Source organism: Lagenorhynchus albirostris, chromosome 7 (assembly GCF_949774975.1).
Source record: "Lagenorhynchus albirostris chromosome 7, mLagAlb1.1, whole genome shotgun sequence".
NCBI lineage: Eukaryota > Metazoa > Chordata > Mammalia > Artiodactyla > Delphinidae > Lagenorhynchus > Lagenorhynchus albirostris.
The window spans coordinates 28,255,861-28,274,504 of record NC_083101.1 but is presented as its reverse complement, the minus strand read 5'-3'; the positions used below and the strand labels follow the sequence as shown (position 1 = coordinate 28,274,504).

Here is an 18,644-nt window from a genome sequence, read left to right as displayed (position 1 = left end):
TCAGAAAAATAACAACATATTCATTTAAATAAAATTTAAAAATAGTCTGTGGCAAAACACAGACTTCTTTTCTCACCTGTTTTTGTTAAGAAAAGCATCTCCTCTGGTAACACTGGTATCTCCTGTTAACATCTTGAAAGTTGATGATTTCCCAGCCCCATTGACACCTAGAAGTCCAAAGCACTGAAAAAGATTGGGTAAGTTGTATAAGTAAACTACTAAAACTCTGAATATAAATGACCCTTATAAAATAGTCACCTCCGCTTCATTTTCATGTAACATGATCCTAAAACATCATTCTTAATGAAGAGTCAACTATTTTCTTGGTTTTAAGAAATCATATAGATATTTAAACATATGTTTTATAATGAAAGTGTGGGTGTATTTGTAAATATCATTTGAGTCGTCAGGTTAAGACCAAAGTTAATGTGTGAAAAACAGTAATGAAAGCCAACAAGTCAAATTTCACCATCTAATCTGGCTAAAGGGCATACAAGGATATACACATAAACGAGAAAGGAGAAAATCTATCTTTTAAAATCTATTTGAATTTCATTATCACCTGGAATGGATCACAAAATCACATTTTGGATTGCATACTTTTCTTACATTGTCTGAGATTATCCAAAATTGCTGATATATGGGGCCCCCATCCTTTCAATGACGGATTGCTCCACACAGACATAAATGGAGAAGCCTTTTAAAACCACTTTTAACCCCTTACAGACATTATTGTTTGATTGCAGTAGAGACAGTCTGAATTAATAGGGGCAAACACAAGGTAGACAAAGTGTCTTTACCTCACCAGGAGGAATGCCAATGCAAATCCTGTCGACAGCAGGTTTCCTCTTCCTTCTATATACCTGCAACAAACAAAATGCAAAAATTCATGAGCTGCAGTGACTCACAGCTGTCCCAGGCAACTGTGGAAGAGGGAACTATGACCTAAACACACCACAAAATAAGACTCGTCGATAAGACTAAGTCACACATGTGATGTGCTAAAGCCTTGGTCTGTCTCTGTGGCAACTGGCTTCTGAATGACCCTGAAGCTCAAAATACAAGTGAATTTCTTTTTATTTTTTAATCTAACGTCAGACTTTTAAAAAATATATTGGTCATTAATATTTATATAATTTTCATTTAATATGTAAAGACACTGTAGATATTTTAAAAACTAAATTTTACAGGGTAATAATTTGTTATCAAAACATTGCAAATATTGAACAGATTACAAAAAAGTGAATTTGTTGGGATTCTGGCACCTAGAAAGGGCTGAAACAGACCCTCTTCTTAAGCAACGGAGATTTTTTTTTTTTTTTTTTTTTTGCGTTACGCGGGCCTCTCACTGTTGTGGCCTCTCCCGTTGCAGAGCACAGGCTCCGGACGCGCAGGCCCAGCGGCCATGGCTCACGGGCCCAGCCGCTCCGCGGCATGTGGGATCTTCCCGGACCGGGGCTCGAACCCGTGTCCCCTGCATCGGCAGGTGGACTCTCAACCACTGCGCCACCAGGGAAGCCCAGCAATGGAGATTTACCAGCTTTTTGGACCATGAAACTCAAAATCAATCATTATTCTATCAACTTCAGCTTTGCCTCGATACACAATATTAGATGTTTTAATAACTAATGCATAAATGTGTGAAAAACAAATATACTCAAGAATGAGAATTCACAGTATAATTATTTTCAGTACGATTTCTTTAATTAAGAAGTACCCATGGTGTATTTTAAATAAAATTAAATTGACAGAAACTTGGTATAGATGCACATTTTAGGAAGCATGCTCTTTTTACTGAGTCAGCAAAATGCTAGTTTCCAACATATAAAGCTGAAAAAATTGAAGACAAGTTGTTATAGCCTGTCCTCATTGCCTCACCTTAGTCAGCTCCTTGACTTCCAAGATGTCATTCTGTCCTCCACCATCAAGAATTCTCTGTCTCTCCCTCCTCACATCTTCATCCTCATCATTCAGAGGAAGAAGCTTTGCCTTTACAGGTCTTAGGGGGAAAAATTAAGAAACAAAACCAAATCAACTTTTCAAGTTATTTTCTAAGTCAAAGACCCAGTTTCTAAAGCAGTCCTGTAAAATCCATACTCCAGAGTTGTCGGCAGTGTTGGGGGCCGGGAGATGCCCACATTAGGAAAATCAGTTTGATTATCTGCTTTGAGTTCAAGTCAATCCAACCACCACCGGTGAGTATTTCCCTGTGTTCCTCCTCCGTGACCATCAACCAGGCGCTCTGTGAGTTCTGAGAGAAAGCTCACCTGGGCCTGATGAAGAATCGGTACTGGATCAACACAGTGATGAGGAAGAACACCACCCCTTCCACGGCCATGGCGAAGAGGTTTCGTCCCACCAAGTCCCAAGACAGCGGCGAGACAAAGCGATTCTCCCCTGGTAGACACAATGCAGAGATCCAGTCAGAATGGAGGCACCAGAGACCATGGCCCTTCCTCAAATTCAGGCCTACATTCCTAGAAATACCAATGTTTATGGCCCGTGACCAGGAGGAAAAAATAAGGGAGTCACCACTTTCCAAATCTGATTTAGGGTAAGGTTTTGGGGACACATACTGTGAAACAGTATCAATCAGAATTTCAGAGATAACATGTATTTGAACTGTAACTTCATCTAAGAAATCTAATGTTTCCATTTTCTTAAGATTTATTTATTTACTTATTTATTATTATTATTTTTATTTTTTTGGCTGCGTTGGGTCTTCATTGCTATGCACAGGCTATCTCTAGTTGTGGCGAGCAGGGGCTACTCTTTGTTGCAGTGCACGGGCTTCTCATTGCAGTGGCTTCTCGTTGCGGAGCACGTGCTCTAGGCGCGTGGGCTTCAGTAGTTGCAGCACGCAGGCTCAGTAGCTGTGGTGCCCAGGCTTAGTTGCCCCACAGCATGTGGGATCTTCCTGGACCAGGGATTGAACCCGTGTCCCCTGCACTGGCAGCTGGATTCTTAACCACTGCACCACCAGGGAAGTCCCTAATGTTTCCATTTTAATGAGACATGCCAAAAATCCTTTGTAAAAAGGCAAACAATCCAGGGTAATTTTTAGGGTCAGTATTTTAACAAATTATAAGCTTCACTAAGAAAGATTAGAAAGCACGTTTAAAAGATGCCCCTTTCAATAGCATATGATGTAACCTGGTGACTCAACTCATCTGGTTTTATGTAAATATCCCTTAAAATCCTTATATATCTCCTTGTACCTCCAAGTTTAAAAAAAGTCCCTCTTCTATGCCCATTAAATAACATGGCCCATCTAACTATATGAGTCAGTCAATAAAGAATAGTAATGTAGCCACAGGAGAAATAAATTTAAAGACTCTAAATGTAGAAAGAGCTGCAGTAAATTACCTTTTTATAGACTGTGTAAAAGGTAATATATGACCCCATCTGCAGGTCCATGATTTTCCCAATAGAGCCCAAGTTTGCATCTTTCCTTCTGATTCTCTGGCCTGTATCTAATTCTCAAAGCTGTGGTCTGACTTTTCCAATGACTCTGGCAAACACCACCAGTGGTATCAGGCACTGGGTCCAAGCTTAAAGCCAATACTTTCCTCACCTCCAAAATTACTGTCTTATCTTTCAGACAAATGGTTGTGTCACATGACCCATGACACAACCAGCTGTACCGACATGAGCCCTATCAGTGAAGTCCTGTGCCCAGTCACCACCCTCTTTCCAAAACAAAGGCCAAAGTACCAAGGCCCATGCAGACTGCCATCTCTATTAAAACATCCGACAGCCACTACTGTCACTCACCAAACCTTTCCAAGGCATCCGCCATTGCCTGGTTTTTCACCATGTCAATGAGCCCCCGTCCCAGGCAAAAATGTGGGAAGATCAAGAACACCGACTTCAGGATATCATTGATGTTATTCAGCTTCTAAAAAAATAAGACAGAGAGAGACTGTCTTTCGTGATTCAGGCTAAAAATTTACCGAAGTCTAAAATATGGAAGTGAAAAAAAAATTTGATTCCCTGAGGTCAAACTGAACCTTTGAATTCAGATACCAATAAACAGCAGTAGCCACAGAGGATGACATATAATGTAATAAAATTCTGCTCTTTAGAAAAGCTGGAACAATGCTATGAGTATGGGAGCAATATGAGCAAAGCTTAGAAACATGATTATATTTAATCAGAAGCTAATCCATCATAAGGTATCTGCTTAGCATTTTGAAAGCAAATTGCTCATGTCTGGGTCAATACTTCAGTTTCAGGATTTTGTTGGAGTTTAAAAAATTCTTCTCGAATACATCAATCCAGCAGTGGCCAAACACCCAACAACTGAGTAAGTTGCTATGTGCTGGATGCACTGTGGCAGGGCACAGGAGAGGCAGAGATTAATAAGAAACAGTCTAGTCTCTACTCCGAGGAAAAGAAACATGGAAACGGGAAATTACTACATACTTGGATGTGTTGTACTGGAGGCATGAACTGTGTGGGCTTTGGGAGCACAGGGAAGACAGAGCACCTCCCATAAGGTAGGTAAGGAAAGCTTCACATTCAAGCTCAGTCATGAAGGGTTAGTGAGATACTACCCGATCCTGCGACAGAGGAGTCACAGAATTGGGTAGTATCGCACATTGTTGGTGAGGAGCTCCAGCGCCAAAGTGCCACACTGCCATGGACGCCCATGAAGAGGTTCACGCGAATAAAGACCATGTCGGCTGTGCTGGGGATCTTGAACCAGGCCTACAGGAGTATGGAGGGTTGAAGGGACCACTCAGCCAAAGCTTACCATGTCTTGGGAAAGAGTGTGGTGGGAACTGTCAAGGAAGGGTTGTACACCTCTGAAAGGCTTTGTGGGCTAAGTTAAGATGTCTGGATGAAGGCAATGACAACAAGAATGGACAAGGAAGCTTGTTTAAGAGATCTGTAATGGGAGGAACTGGCAAGGTAACCAACTAAATGTGGGAAATAAGCAAAAGCAAAGCATATAAAATGGCTCTAATATTGCCCCAGCAGGGGTGACTGGGTGTATGGTAATGCCATCCAGCATGACAGGAACGGCAAGAGAAATACTGGGTTCTGAGGGGAAGATGATTTAGGACATGGCCAGTCTGGGGTGTCCTTCAGTTAATCTAAACGGAGCCATCCACTGGGCAAGAGAGAACATGAGAATAGAGTTCAAAAGGGGAGTCGGGGCTAAAGGTACGCATGGACGTGAGAGAGAACAACACGAGGCACTGAGAGGTGGTGGTGAAATCTTCCAGCATGAATGCCATCACCCAGAGAGAGCATCTGAAGTGGGAAACAAGATGCCAGAGAACTGAATACTGGGGAAAGCAACACTTAAACAGAAAGGAGTATACAAGAACTTGTCAAAGGAAACAGAAAAATGTGATCAGAGACATATAAGGAAAAGGGTAAGCGAGAGACGGTATGCAAACCCAGGAAAGACAGACAGACTCTGCAAAAGGACAGAATGGTCCATGGTGTCAACACGGCAGGCAGGCAGAATAAGATCATGACTAAACACTATGCTCATCCCAGCATCTCTTTCTGCAGAACTCACATTGTTGGTGAAGAGCTCCAGCACAAAAGTGGCCACGCTGCCATTGATGCCGATGAAGAGGTTCACGCTGGTGAGGACCACGTAGGCTGTGCTGGGGATCTTGAACACGAAGGAGGCTGGGTACATGAGAGGTGTGATGGACCACCTGGTGAGGAACAAAAACACATGTCCACTGGGTGTCCCCTGCCTTCCCCCTGACATCTGATACCATATGCCCCATCCAGAGGTGCCTTACCCATACAGCAACAGTAGAAGGGCGAGCACAGGCAGGTTGGTGGAGGACACATAGGACTTCTGCTGGAAGCAGATGAAGATGATGATGACCAGCGTGGCAGGGACCACATAGTTGCACTAAAAGTGAAACGAGGAAATCAAGGTCACCCCTAAGTCAAAGATACAACACGTCTCAAGTCTTCATCATCATCAGACAAGAAAGGGCAGATAAACATATTGAAGAAGAACTTTGAATTAATGAAGCCACAAGAACTATTAATCAAAATACTGGACGATACGTGTTGACAAGCATTTTACCCCCGGCTGATTTTATAAACTGCACGTCCTTTCTGTCTTTCCAACAGATAAGCCAAGGTGCCACGCTCAGTAAACTTACTGAACGATGGGTTCCCAGTCAGAGTAGTTTCAATTTCACAGGTAGCAAGTAAGCTGCCGTTATTCTTCCCGAAGACGACTGTGTCTGTTTCATCATTAATGCTGTATTATAGTCTGCCCAAGTTCAAGCTCACTTGTGATCTATTTATGAGGTAAGCACTCATAACATGAATGTCAGAACTGTTTCATCACACTGAGACTAATTTTAAAGTGTGTCCTGACAGTGTCTCAAGCATTAAAATGCAGAAATAAAGACTTGACCACAGGACAGTTACGGGAATTCATAGCTGGCAGAGCAGAGCAGAGGCAGGGAGGTGGTAGTGGGCTTGTCAGCTGTTACAAGTATTTGTAGCCTCAGACCACAGGGCTCTCCATCTCAGTCCCATCCTACTCAAATGTGCTTTTCAAACAACTTAGATGAAGACATGCTTATAGCAAATTTCAGAGGTTCTAAAGCAGTGAGGGACAGATAATACACAGGAAGATAAGTGGTATTCCTGAGTCAGGGACTTGATCTTTTCATCTCTGAATCTGCAATGCCTGGCAGAGTCAGACACGTAGTGAGCAGTCAGTATGTACGTGCTCACTCAATAAAGCAATTACTGGATCAAGATAAAACCAAAACAAATGGACACTACATAAAATTCAGTTTAACGGGGATTAATATAAAATTTTATATATGTTTTTAACAACCTTTATATTTATATACAAAGCTATATATAAAGTTTGATATATATATATATCAAGTTTTAGATTCATATATAAATATAAAGGTTCAAAAAAGTCAATTGCATTAGTATACAGTGAAAGAGACCCCATAAAAAATACCTGTGAAACAGTTCACTGCCAAGTTGCCAACAAGACAGTGCTGCTTCCAAGATGAAATACCCTTGGGCTGAGTAATAGGAATATGGGATAAAGATCAACTCCCTCTAGACTCATAAACATTCAGACCACAGCCTGAATATAATGTTAATTCTGGGCTTTGCTTTTCGAATGGCTCATTAACAATATGGAGCATGGCCACAGAGAGGCAATCAGGTCAGAACAATGACAAGTCTGAGAGGCTTGCTATAATCAACACAGACATCATCATCATTACTCACATTTGTACAGTGATTTAGAGATTACAAAGTATGTTCTCATATATCATCTTATCCGGAAGGCTTAGGATAAATGACAGGTGTCTTCAAATATCTGAGGGGCTGTCCAGTGGGAGAAGAATTAAGTTTCATCTGTGTGGCCTACAGATTAATGGACCTCACAGGGAGATACATTTCAACTCTACTTTATAAAAATTAGAACTTCAGAATTCTTTGAAGTCCTCCATATTGGTCCAAATAGAAGCACTATATTACAGCTGGCATGAAAACAGATTTGCAATGGATGGATAAGCTTCCAGTAAAACATATAAAGTTTTCAAATGACAGATTGAGTTCCTAGTAAGACAAAGCACACCCTGACTCTGGAGGTTAAAGCTCTATCAGACAAGTTAGAGGCACTGGCTTTGAGTTTTGACTAAGTCTTCCACCTCAGTTTCTTTGAAAAGTTGTCACTTAGGGAATGAGGTGGTGGTGGTATGAACTGCAGTCCATGTGGACAGATTTCCTCTGGTGTGAGATCAGCCCTGGGCTTAAGGCTGTGTTTGGTCACATGAAAGTGTACAACTGTGCCCGCCTTTTCCTCTTTTGTACATTTTGGACTAGCTAGAACATCTCCTGCTGATGGCCAGGAGCTCTTTCATCCACCCAATCCAGAGCCCTGATGGAGGTTTATATAGCAGCAGCAGACCGGCATTCTTACCATGTCCCAGACAAAATTGGAAAGCCAGTAGATGACAGGCTTCACTCCACTGATGAACTGCAGGTGCTTCGCTTTGCTGACCCGCTCCTGGATCAGGAACACGACAAAGCTGGCCGGGACGAAGGACATCGCAAAGATGACACAGATGGACACAAGGACGTCCACTGATGTGGTCATCCTGAAAAAGAGAGACAGTGCAGCTGAGGACTCAATCAGGGACACATACACACACAAATATTTGAAGCATAGCCCAGGGGAAAAAAATCTCTTCACCACATACATTTTATTCAGGGTTAAAGATGATTATTGTCAAGAAAAAAAACCAAAACTCGATAATTCAGATGCAAAACTGATTCTACTGAGGTCAAAAGGGTCTACTGCCAAAATGAAACTATTAAAGGAAGTCTAAGAGTGGCCTAACGGCATTCACTTTGTTCCACTATTCTTGACCTTCTATGAGCAACAAGTTGTAAATTTTCACACATAAGGGAGTAGTGTAGCTTGAAAACTTAATAAAGGAGAAATATTAGTGTGAAACTATTCAAACAACAATTTCTGGCTGTAAATAAGTTTGACAACAAAAGCTCGTGGCATATCAACCTAACACGTACAAAAATTCCATCAGATCCTTATTATAAGAATAGTCTTGTAAGTCCATTAAATGGGGTATAATATCAACTATTTCTCTGCATAAATGTTATATAAGCTTGGTATAAAGATTGTAGTGACATATATTGATATTCTATATGAGTGAAGCAGAAGTAATAACTGTGCCATGCTCCACATACAGAAAAGGAACCTAACGTGTGTTGAATATCAACCATGTGTTGAAGGCCGGACTTGGCAATTTACATGAATTGCCTCACTTAATACCATACATCTGGAAAGTTTAGAAACCAGATTCAAACCCAGATCTCTATGATTTCAAAGGCTATACACTCTGAACTAGATTATACTGGTTTTAACTTCGCACTCACACACACACACACACACACACACACACACACACACACACACACACTCAAGGAATTAAACACAAGCCGACAAAAGCATGTTTCGCCAAGTTTAAAAATAGTGATTTCAAAACAAACGAAACTGATTTTTTTATTAAACACTGTGTTAAGGGTGAGTTAAAATATTTTAGAATTATATTAACAATTTAACTTACTTTATGTGAATTCACTAAATGTAATAATGTCTTTAATATATCAGAGTCATGTATCTTCTGCAATTTAATCCCTGCCCAGCCAATTCATAAACTGATCATTTTCTGTCCAGAGCCTGGACCAACCCAAACACACCATAATGAACCTGTTTCCCCAGCTGTTACTCTACAACCAGCTTTGTACTTCCTTCCCCTGCTCCATGATTCCCCCAAACACCCTCTCCCTCTCCCGATTCAGACACAGTGGTACTTACAGAGCCACTTCCGAGAGTTGCTGCTTGGTGAGGTTCAGGGGGTGATTGAAGGCAGTAATCCCATACTCGCTAGGGTTCTCTCCCTTCTGCAGGTTGGCCCGGAGAATAGCATTGTTGATGACATTCAAGAAAGAGCTGATGGCGTGCCAGCCCTTGTTGTTGAACCACACCTGAAATAAAACACACCAGGTGCAAGGTACTGCTCCCAAACCCTGCTCCCGGAGGTAGGTGCACACACACAAAACAGGCATGTGCACTCCAGAAATTCCAGTCATACCACGAGACAAAACATGATCAGAGAACATGGCAAAGAGGTAACAGCAGCCAGGGTGTGCTCAGCCCTGACCGTGTGGCCAGGCACTGTGTTATCTTTAACTCATTTAACCCTCACCATAGCTTTGAGGTAGCCACGATTACTGCCCGCATTTTATAGATTAGGAAACTGAGGCTTAAATAGGTTAAGTAACTCGGTCAGGTTCATACTGGTTCCCCTGGTGTGAATGGTGGCAAAGCAAGTTCTCTTCATCATCATATTGTAAAATTCAGAGATATTTCTGTCATGAATCAATGTTATCATGAGCTGAAAGTACTTCGGGGGAACATAGGGATTACTGTTCATCAAAAAGCTATTGGAGGGAATTCCCTGGTCCAGTGGTTAGGATTCGGTGCTATCACTGCCCTGGGACCGGGGTCAATCCCTGGTTGGGTAACTAAGATCCCTCAAGCACCAATGAGCGGCCAAAAAAAAACCAAAAAAAAAGCTATTGGAACAAAGGCTTTACCTTGACGGTATTTTTCGTGTCCAGTCCTGTCATGAACCTTCCCAAGCTGCTGAGAAATCGATCTGCAGAACTGTCCTGTGAATGACAGAAAGCTGCCTCAGTGGGATGGTCCACAGGGGAGGGCAACAGGAGGTCTGGGGTCTGTGCACAATGGGACAACCTTGGGAAGGGCAACACTGCCCCTGCGTTGTTCATTGAAATGAACCTTGAAGCCACTGAGTAACTGGCTCCTGAGAAACAAGGGACCAGATTTCTAAAGCAGCGCTGTTGCCATGAGCCACAGGTCTTAAAGGAACCAGAGGGAAACGCTGTGACTCAAAGTCCCAAGATGTAGATGTCTGGCTGAGGATTCTTCACCGCGCTCCCCTGACATCCTCCTAAGACCCAGAACTACACTCAATATGCAGATGCATCAGACGTGGGGTCTGTGCCTCAAGGGCAGAGATTCAGACTCTAAGACAATCCCTGCCGTCTGTGACCCTAGAGGCCATATCACCTGACACCCCCCGCCCCCCCCCCCCGCCAATTCAAACTTAGAAATGGGGAACCTGAGATACAGATAAATGAAGTGAATGCTTATTAGGTGCTAAAACTAGCTGCCAGCTTAAAGAAAATGATTCATTTCCTGTTTAGCCAGAGATTGTTTCAGAAAAGTATGTTTGATGCCCAGTTTATTTATCCACTGGCTATGCTTAAGTTACTGAGAGATTTAAAATCTCTGCATTTGTTTTTGATCTGCACTTTCAGATAGTAAATAACATACTGAGTAGCTCAGTCTTGGCTGGCCCAAGATCACTAAATGCCCAGTGATGGCTTTGTATTTGAAAGTCTTAAACAATAAGCTGAAAGGTGATCATCTACCTGCCAACTACTCCCATGTACTAGCAACTCATTTTCTCTCTGACATGTCTTGGGATGGATACTGTACCTTGGCCACCTTCAAGTGTTTCTTCATTTGCTTGATGGCATCATTAACTGCTTCACTCGGAGGAAGTGTTTGAGAATTACTGGCACCCAGGGAAAATCCACCGTACCTAAAAGAACAGCCTGATATTAAAACACAGGCGGTGTGGGGTCCAATAACATTCAGCAGCAGACGCCACCGAAGTATGTAATGCTTCATTTAGATGAACTGCCTGTTCAAAGTAGGACCCAAGTAAGACTCAGAGAAAGTTTCACCTTGGCCTCCTCTAATGGACTCTGGTAATCTCTTAACTCTTCTATCTCCTGCCCAAGTGGGAGGGACCTGGGTCTGATTATACATTAAGTGAGACATCTGAGATGTTGAGGAAAGAATGCTCATCTCACAGATGCTCCTCCCACCCCTGGTGGCTCAGGCCTGAACTTGGGTCTCCAGGCAAGCAGATGGGAAGTTAGGATGAGCAGTGAAGACACTGACCAGAGAGGCCTGAAAGGGTTTAGAGACAGGCCATGGCTCTTCCATAGCAGGAGAACCACGAAGGGTCCTGATTCCGCCCTGCTCAGTTACTCAGTAAGTCCTGGCTCTTGGAGAAAAGGCAAAGAAGGAAGATGGGAGGCAGGGACAAAGCCAAGTTTTGAGGCAGCCATGTAAGGTATCTCATTTCTCATGAGAACTGATGGACTTCAAGGATCCTTCCTTCTTTTCTTCCCCAGTCCCATCTGCTCCTTCAAAACTTAGAGGGATATGGGCAGGGGTGGAGGTGGAGGGTGGGTCGGAGACAGCCTGACTGCAGCAGAGGAGAGAATGATTCTTGCTATGCTGATGGGACTCTGGTTTTATTTTCTAATAGAAACATTGTTATTTAAAAAAAAAACTCAGAAGGGGATTCCCTGGTGGCGCAGTGGTTGAGAGTCCGCCTGCCGATGCAGGGGACGCGGGTTCGTGCCCCGGTCCGGGAGGATCCCACACACCGCGGAGCGGCTAAGCCCATGAGCCATGGCCACTGAGCCTGCGCGTCTGGAGCCTGTGCTCCGCAATGGGAGAGGCCACAACAGTGAGAGTCACGCGTACCGCAAAAAAAAAAAAAAAAAAAAAAAAAAAAAAAAAAAACTCAGAGGGATAAATGAGTTGAAATACAATGAACATAGATGGTTTTGATGCCTCTTATTTCATCTAAGACCTCCTTGGTTATGCCAATGACCTGAAAAATTGTCCTTGAGTCACTAGGACTCCTAGGAATTTGATTTGGTAAGTTTAACTAGCATAGGTTTTCCCTCAAAACATCGTGCTTCCTGTCAAGTCCCTAGAGACCCACAAGGAACTTCTAAAATCTCCTCAAGGACATCAGTGTGCCAAATATTCCAAAGGCCTCTGAAGTGGCAGCTGGGCACTGAGCAGAAATGCTAACGGAAAAGCAATCCCTAAACTAACATCTTCCCGGGATCCAAGAAAACTGCATCAAATTCATCCTCCTGAACTTTAGGAGTCAAAGAAAATGAAAAGAAGGCACAGCGAGGTCAACTTACCTAAACTCATTCACCCAAATCTTGTTCTTTAAGCTGCAGAAGGCCAAAGACAAAGAAACCAGAAATCAGTCCAAAGAAACATTGACCCTATTCCTGATGATGCGAAAGGAGTAAATATCTACTTGAGGATACAACAAAGGGACAGAAATAACCCTACAGTCGGGCTGCTGCTGTAGGGCCTTGCCAATGGAAAGAAGTCCTAATCAGCATGTCTTTTCTTCTCCCCATATTAAAACCTTATGATTTATATGAAGGTCATGCCTTATATTAAAAACAACTCAGGGCTTCCCTGGTGGCGCAGTGGTTGAGAGTCCACCTGCCGATGCAGGGGACGCGGGTTCGTGCCCCGGTCTGGGAAGATCCCACATGCCGCGGAGCAGCTGGGCCCGTGAGCCATGGCCGCTGAGCCTGGGCGTCCGGCGCCTGTACTCCGCAACGGGAGAGGCCACAATAGTGAGAGGCCCGCGTACCACACACAAAAAAAAAAAACAAAAAAAACTCAAAAATCAACAGAGGTGATCAAACTAGAAACTTTTTAAAATTCAAAATAATAGGTCAATTATGGATGACATATGGAGAGGTTATGCCTCTTTCTTGAAAACTCACAGTAACTGTCATTCAAGCATACCCTTGTCATTAAAAGTCACTAGAACTCCTAACTTAGGGGCCCAACTAACCAAGCTGATAGGAAGGGAGCTAGAACAAACATTTTCTGAGCATCAACTAAATACAGCAGTCCCCATTTATCTGGAGGGGATACATTCCAAGACCCCCAGCGGATGCCTGAAACCATGGATAATACCAACCCCTACATATACTATGTTTTTTCCTATGTCTCCTGTTAATTTCTTTGAAGGTCAATAGGGCCACTATTATGTAGAATATGGGTTACATGAACACAAGAACTGTAATACAGTGTCAGTCAATCTGATAACCAAGAGGGCGTGTGTAGGTAGCATTTGTGGCACGGATATGCTGGACAAAGGGACGATTCCCATCCCAGGCCCCAGGAAGCTATATGGCTCTTGCAAGGCTCTACAGCCAAGACAGGCCGTTAAGTTGGGCCAGGGCTCTCTTTATAATGCGTGTATTATCATTCATTCCATCCATGAGAGGTACTTCACATGTATCGTTTCATGTAATCCTCATGACAAACTAATAAGAGCAACATTATTATCACATTTTATACAACCTAAGGCTTTAATAGGATAACTGGCTGCCCGTGGTCAAAAACGCTAATAAGCAGCAGTTAGAATTTGAATCCAGATTTATTTTCATCCTGGAACCATGCAACCTCAGTCTTGAAGCTGAATGTTCATAATACTTCCCATCATCTTTCCTAGTTTGAAAGAATATCCTAAACTTCCAAAAGACAACATCAGGTCAAAATGTGATGTTCCCCCCACTACTCAATCTACTATTTTTTTTGGCTTTTCCTTCCTCTGAGCAGTAATGATTAAGCAGGCGCCAAGTTGAGTAAATAATGACCTTTTGGCTATGATCTGCACATATGTCTTCACCAGATAATCCGAAATGTTTCTTCCCGTCAGGTTCTGAAGGATGTCCGCAGTGTTCTGTTTTCTCTGTTATCACAGAAAAACCAAGTGCATGTGTCTTTATGGACCAGAATTGGAATAGAAAACAAATCAAGGACAACAATGACACATGTCCCTCAAACATGTACCACAGTGTGACCAGACTCTGCCCACAGGGCCCAGGCTCTGCCATCAGCCAGCCACCAAGGTCTGATCCATTCTGCTCTCAGCAGGGCCATTATGGCAAGCCAAGGAGAGCCCTAGAAAATTATTCTGAACAACTAAGCGTTAGACCGTGAAGTATCATTCTTTATGGTTACAAAAGGTTTTCAGGGAGCAGCACCATTGACTATGCCTAGCAAATTCTTTTGTTCATTGGAGTTATACTGATGAAGAGATGAGCTCTTATTTTGAAGAAACGCAATCAGGAAGGACTGCTTTAAGTTTTCAACACCATTTGAAATTCCTTCTCCTCACCCTGCAACCTGGACGCTGATAAGGCAGCAGAGAGACATCAAAAGCAAGCCTCTTCCTGAAATCATTCTCAGAAAAAATGGCTCACAACTGTTTCCCACACCAGAGTTTCAGAGGATGTCAGAGTTGTAAGACCCACAGAAGTTTTATGGGCGAGCCTCCCTAATTCAGCGGTGAGGAAACAGGCCCAGGGACTCAGCGTGACCTGTCCAAGGTCACCAGCTCATCTGTGGCAGAGGCAGAGATGAAGCTGGGCTTGTCACAGTCTGTCCCGTGACACCACCACTGGGGGAGAGTCCACAGTGTGCCTTCCACAGCTCATTGATCCAGAGTGTCGTATTCTGGTTGGACCTCGAACCAGTAAGGAAACTAGGCTGACTTCAAAAGAGAGAAGCAGGCTAAGCTCCCTCAGATACAGGAACAATGTGCTCCAAGGCCCCTCCTCTCAAAACTCACATGCTTTTCCCTATGACAAGAATCATGACTGAAAGAGACCCTCCTGACACGGCAGGTCACCCATTCCTTCTCCCCAAGCCCACCCTGCACCCCACCTGAACGGTCACACCCTGAAAGTGACTCACCTGTGGAGGAGGCAGCCCCCCAGCCCCCAGGGGACACACGGGCAGCATCTTCTTGATTCTGTCGCTGCTACACTGGCAGGCGGGGGAGGGGTTCTCCATCGTCCAGTTCCCGTTTCGGAAGAGCTCCGTGATGGTCTGGGGCACGGGGGTGGTGCTCCACTCCTCCTCCCCCACCGAGCAGGGCATGTCTCTGCAAAGGGACGTCAAAGGTAGGAACACCCAAGAGGGCCTGGCCCCTCCTATTGCCTCAGAGCACAGGACCAAACAATAACAACTGCAATCATGCATGTATCCCCTCATCAATTGGTTATTTGATCCGCCCCAGACTTGTAAGGTACAAACTCATTTACAGTGAAGGATGATGGAACACAAAGAGGGCCTAAATGCTCATATACTGAACTCAAGTCAATCCAATCACCAGCATTCAATCACTCACCCATGTGTTCACTCAACAGACACTCACTGAGCATCTACTATGTGCCAGACACTGTCCTGCATATTTGAGAATTTGGGGTGAGAAGACAAAGACAAATACAACCTTCATGGAGGTTGTATTCCCAGGAAAGAGTTCGATAACAAACAATTAAACACTTCAGCCAAAACCTAAATGTTGGGAGAGAACAAGCTAGGCAGGGATTCAGGGGAAAAATATTACAAGCAGAAGCAACAGAGCACAGGTGAAAAGGTCCCGAGTGTTCTACGTTGAAGGAACAACAGGAATGCAGTGGGGCTGGAATGTGATGAGCTGCGAGGGAGAGTGATGGGAGATGAGGAGAGGGAGGCGGGAGCCACAGGACACAGGCCTGCGAGGAGTCTGCATTTTATGTTCAACGTGCTGAAACCTGGTGGAGAGTGTCAGGATGCACTTTATGTTTCAAAACGAGTAGAGAATTGGGAGGGGCACAGTGAGTAGGGGTCAGAGTTGTTGGTACATGAAGAGCTAGGCTGTTTGCAAGCATCCCAGGTAACTAAAGACAGGCCTTTATGTCTGACTTGAGCTCTGAATTACTGTGATACCATCAGTGAGTCACTTGCCCTCTCAGGGCCTATTTTCTCCACTAGTGAAACAAAAGTATGAAATGACTTGTCTCAATAAGTCACATTTCAACAAGGCATTTCTAACATCCCTTCCCTTTCAAAACTCTACAATTTGAAGCAGAGCCACAGTCTTTAGATGATTCTTCTATCAAATGAACAGTTTTGTGGATTGCCCTCTAGTTCTCTCTTTAAAGCACCTGGACTAAATGGAAAAGTCAGACTAAGATGGTGCCGTCCTGAAGCTCATGCTCTAAAACCTTCACAGATCACTGGCTGAGATCAGTTCCACTACTTTCTGAAAAACCTAGAAGTCTCCACAGTGGGGCCCTTACATCAGATGGACCCCAGTACATGTCAGTGGGTGCTCTGCCCCCAGGCTGCGAGCCTGTGAGGTCAGGCCTGCACCTCTCAATGCAGGCCTGGCGCCTACAGATCCTTCCTTGGCTGGTGTCCATCTATGAGTCCATACTGTTGAGCTGGCATGTGATGAGTCCACCTACCTGCGTTATTACCTCATCTCACTCTCCTCTCTCGCCTACAGAGAACTTCCAAGTGGAATCTCATCAAAAGTCCTGTGAAATCTCTGACCGTCTCCACCTTGGTCACCTTGTGTTTTAGGAACTGATACTGTCAGGATTGATCACTTAGCAAGTATTAAGCACTAACAAATGTTCAGTAAGCACTCAATTGATAAGAGCTGACAAGCACATAATGGCTATCCATTTAGCAATCTGTTCTGAAACCTTGCACACACAGGCGGTGTCTGTCTCCTGCAGGCTCACTATCTTCCCTTTAAAACCTGGAATTCAAGTTAGGCCTTCTACAATCTATCCACACCTTCCCACACTCTCCATAATTCCTCAGTCTGTGGTTAACAACCTACCTGAGCCTGGAAATTTGAACCTGCCTCTACCGTCACTGGGTTCTCTCAGAAGCACCTCACCTCTCTTCACTGTCTTTACTCACAAAGATCTCTGGCCATGCCTTCCTCCCATGTACATTTAGAGTCGTATGGGTATTTCACTGAATTTATTTATACACTGCCTACTTTTTTTTAAAGGACTTTGAAGGAGAATATGATAAAAATACGCAACTCTGAAAGAAGAAAATGTCCATTTTTATAAAAACGATGCCATCTTTTCAGGCTCTTAGAGTGAAGAAGCTGATAAACAAAACTGCAAATTATACATAATGGGAGCCTGTCTCTGCACTTAGGTATAGGAGCTGGAGAAAAGGGATCAGTATAAAGTACTATTTAAATTAAATATTCATTTCTAAAGCAGTAAACAAACGTCTATAGTCATTTGCCTGGCAAGATGCTAGAAGACTCTCCTAGCTTGTTATGTTTGTTCCTAGGTGGTCTGATTAAATCTCTATATTAACTTTTTTAAAATAAAAAATGTTTCAAAGGGCAAATGATGGTAGTCACCATGTGGCATACAAATGATAAAAGCAGTGTAGAGATCAAAGCAGGTGACAAGCACAAGAAGCCAGCCGTGGTGGGGCTCACAGCTCAAGTGGCACTCACGGGATTGGGTTTCCTTCCATACATCGGGTCCCGAAGCCAGGCTTTCCGGTGAGAGCGCTCAAGAGTTCCTGCGTGCTCACGTCCTCAGGAGCATCATTACTGTAGGTACATGAGAGGCAGCCAGCTCAGCAATTCATTAAAACCATGAATCGGGAGGAGGAAGGCGATTGTTTTTTAATTAAACACTTTATTAAGTACTTCCTGTGTGCCAAACTCTTGAAACAGAAATGAATAAAACACAGAACCCACCCACAAGGAACTCAGCCTCTGGCCATATATTTGTTATCAAGGTAACATACAGCACTCCAAAGCGGAGCTCGTGTAAGTAAGTTATATGTATAGAGATGTGCACACGCATGTGTACACACCCACCCACATATATACACACATGTACGTATATATTTTAACGTGAAGTACATGAATTCATTAAAGATCAGTATTTCAAAAGTACTTTCACAATTATCCATTAGGCATAGACCACAGGGATTTTCTAGGAAAGGGCAGGCTGATTTTATGGGCTGAATGTTTGCACGGACAACTGGAAAACACAAACAACAATGAGTACAGGTTACAAACACAAAACAAGCCCATGTGTTCCACAGCCCCGGGCAATACAGGGTCAGCAGCTTGGAAAGAAGAAAGTAAACCTTCACTAAATAGGAAGGAAGCATGGGATTAGACAAAAAGAGACTGAGTCACACGTTATATTATATATATATATATATATTTTTTTTTTCTTTAAAGCTTCCCTTTGACATCACTGACACGCTTCCCCAATCAAAAGATCTACAAATACTATGGGACTGAGGAAAACTCCTGTATAACGTGATGCAGAAATTCCTTTTTCCTTTTGTTTGAAGCATTGGATTGTTACAGAGTAGCTGGCATTTTGGT

General features: G+C 43.4%; 1 protein-coding gene across 1 annotated transcript in view; it reads right to left on the bottom strand.

Moving 5' to 3' along the window:
• The window catches only part of ABCA1 (ATP binding cassette subfamily A member 1), a 138,370-nt gene that overhangs the window by 9,825 nt on the left and 109,901 nt on the right, over positions 1-18,644 (bottom strand). Inside the window, exons 30-44 of the mRNA XM_060154710.1 lie at positions 17,751-17,849; positions 15,185-15,374; positions 14,083-14,177; positions 12,595-12,627; positions 11,075-11,180; positions 10,147-10,221; positions 9,365-9,534; positions 7,946-8,123; positions 5,769-5,884; positions 5,534-5,678; positions 3,775-3,898; positions 2,268-2,397; positions 1,879-1,999; positions 801-863; positions 77-183 (exon numbers count right to left, since the gene is read on the bottom strand). Of these exons, the coding sequence (XP_060010693.1) occupies positions 77-183; positions 801-863; positions 1,879-1,999; positions 2,268-2,397; positions 3,775-3,898; positions 5,534-5,678; positions 5,769-5,884; positions 7,946-8,123; positions 9,365-9,534; positions 10,147-10,221; positions 11,075-11,180; positions 12,595-12,627; positions 14,083-14,177; positions 15,185-15,374; positions 17,751-17,849 (1,752 nt within the window). The remainder of the gene's footprint in view (positions 1-76; positions 184-800; positions 864-1,878; positions 2,000-2,267; positions 2,398-3,774; positions 3,899-5,533; positions 5,679-5,768; positions 5,885-7,945; positions 8,124-9,364; positions 9,535-10,146; positions 10,222-11,074; positions 11,181-12,594; positions 12,628-14,082; positions 14,178-15,184; positions 15,375-17,750; positions 17,850-18,644) is intronic.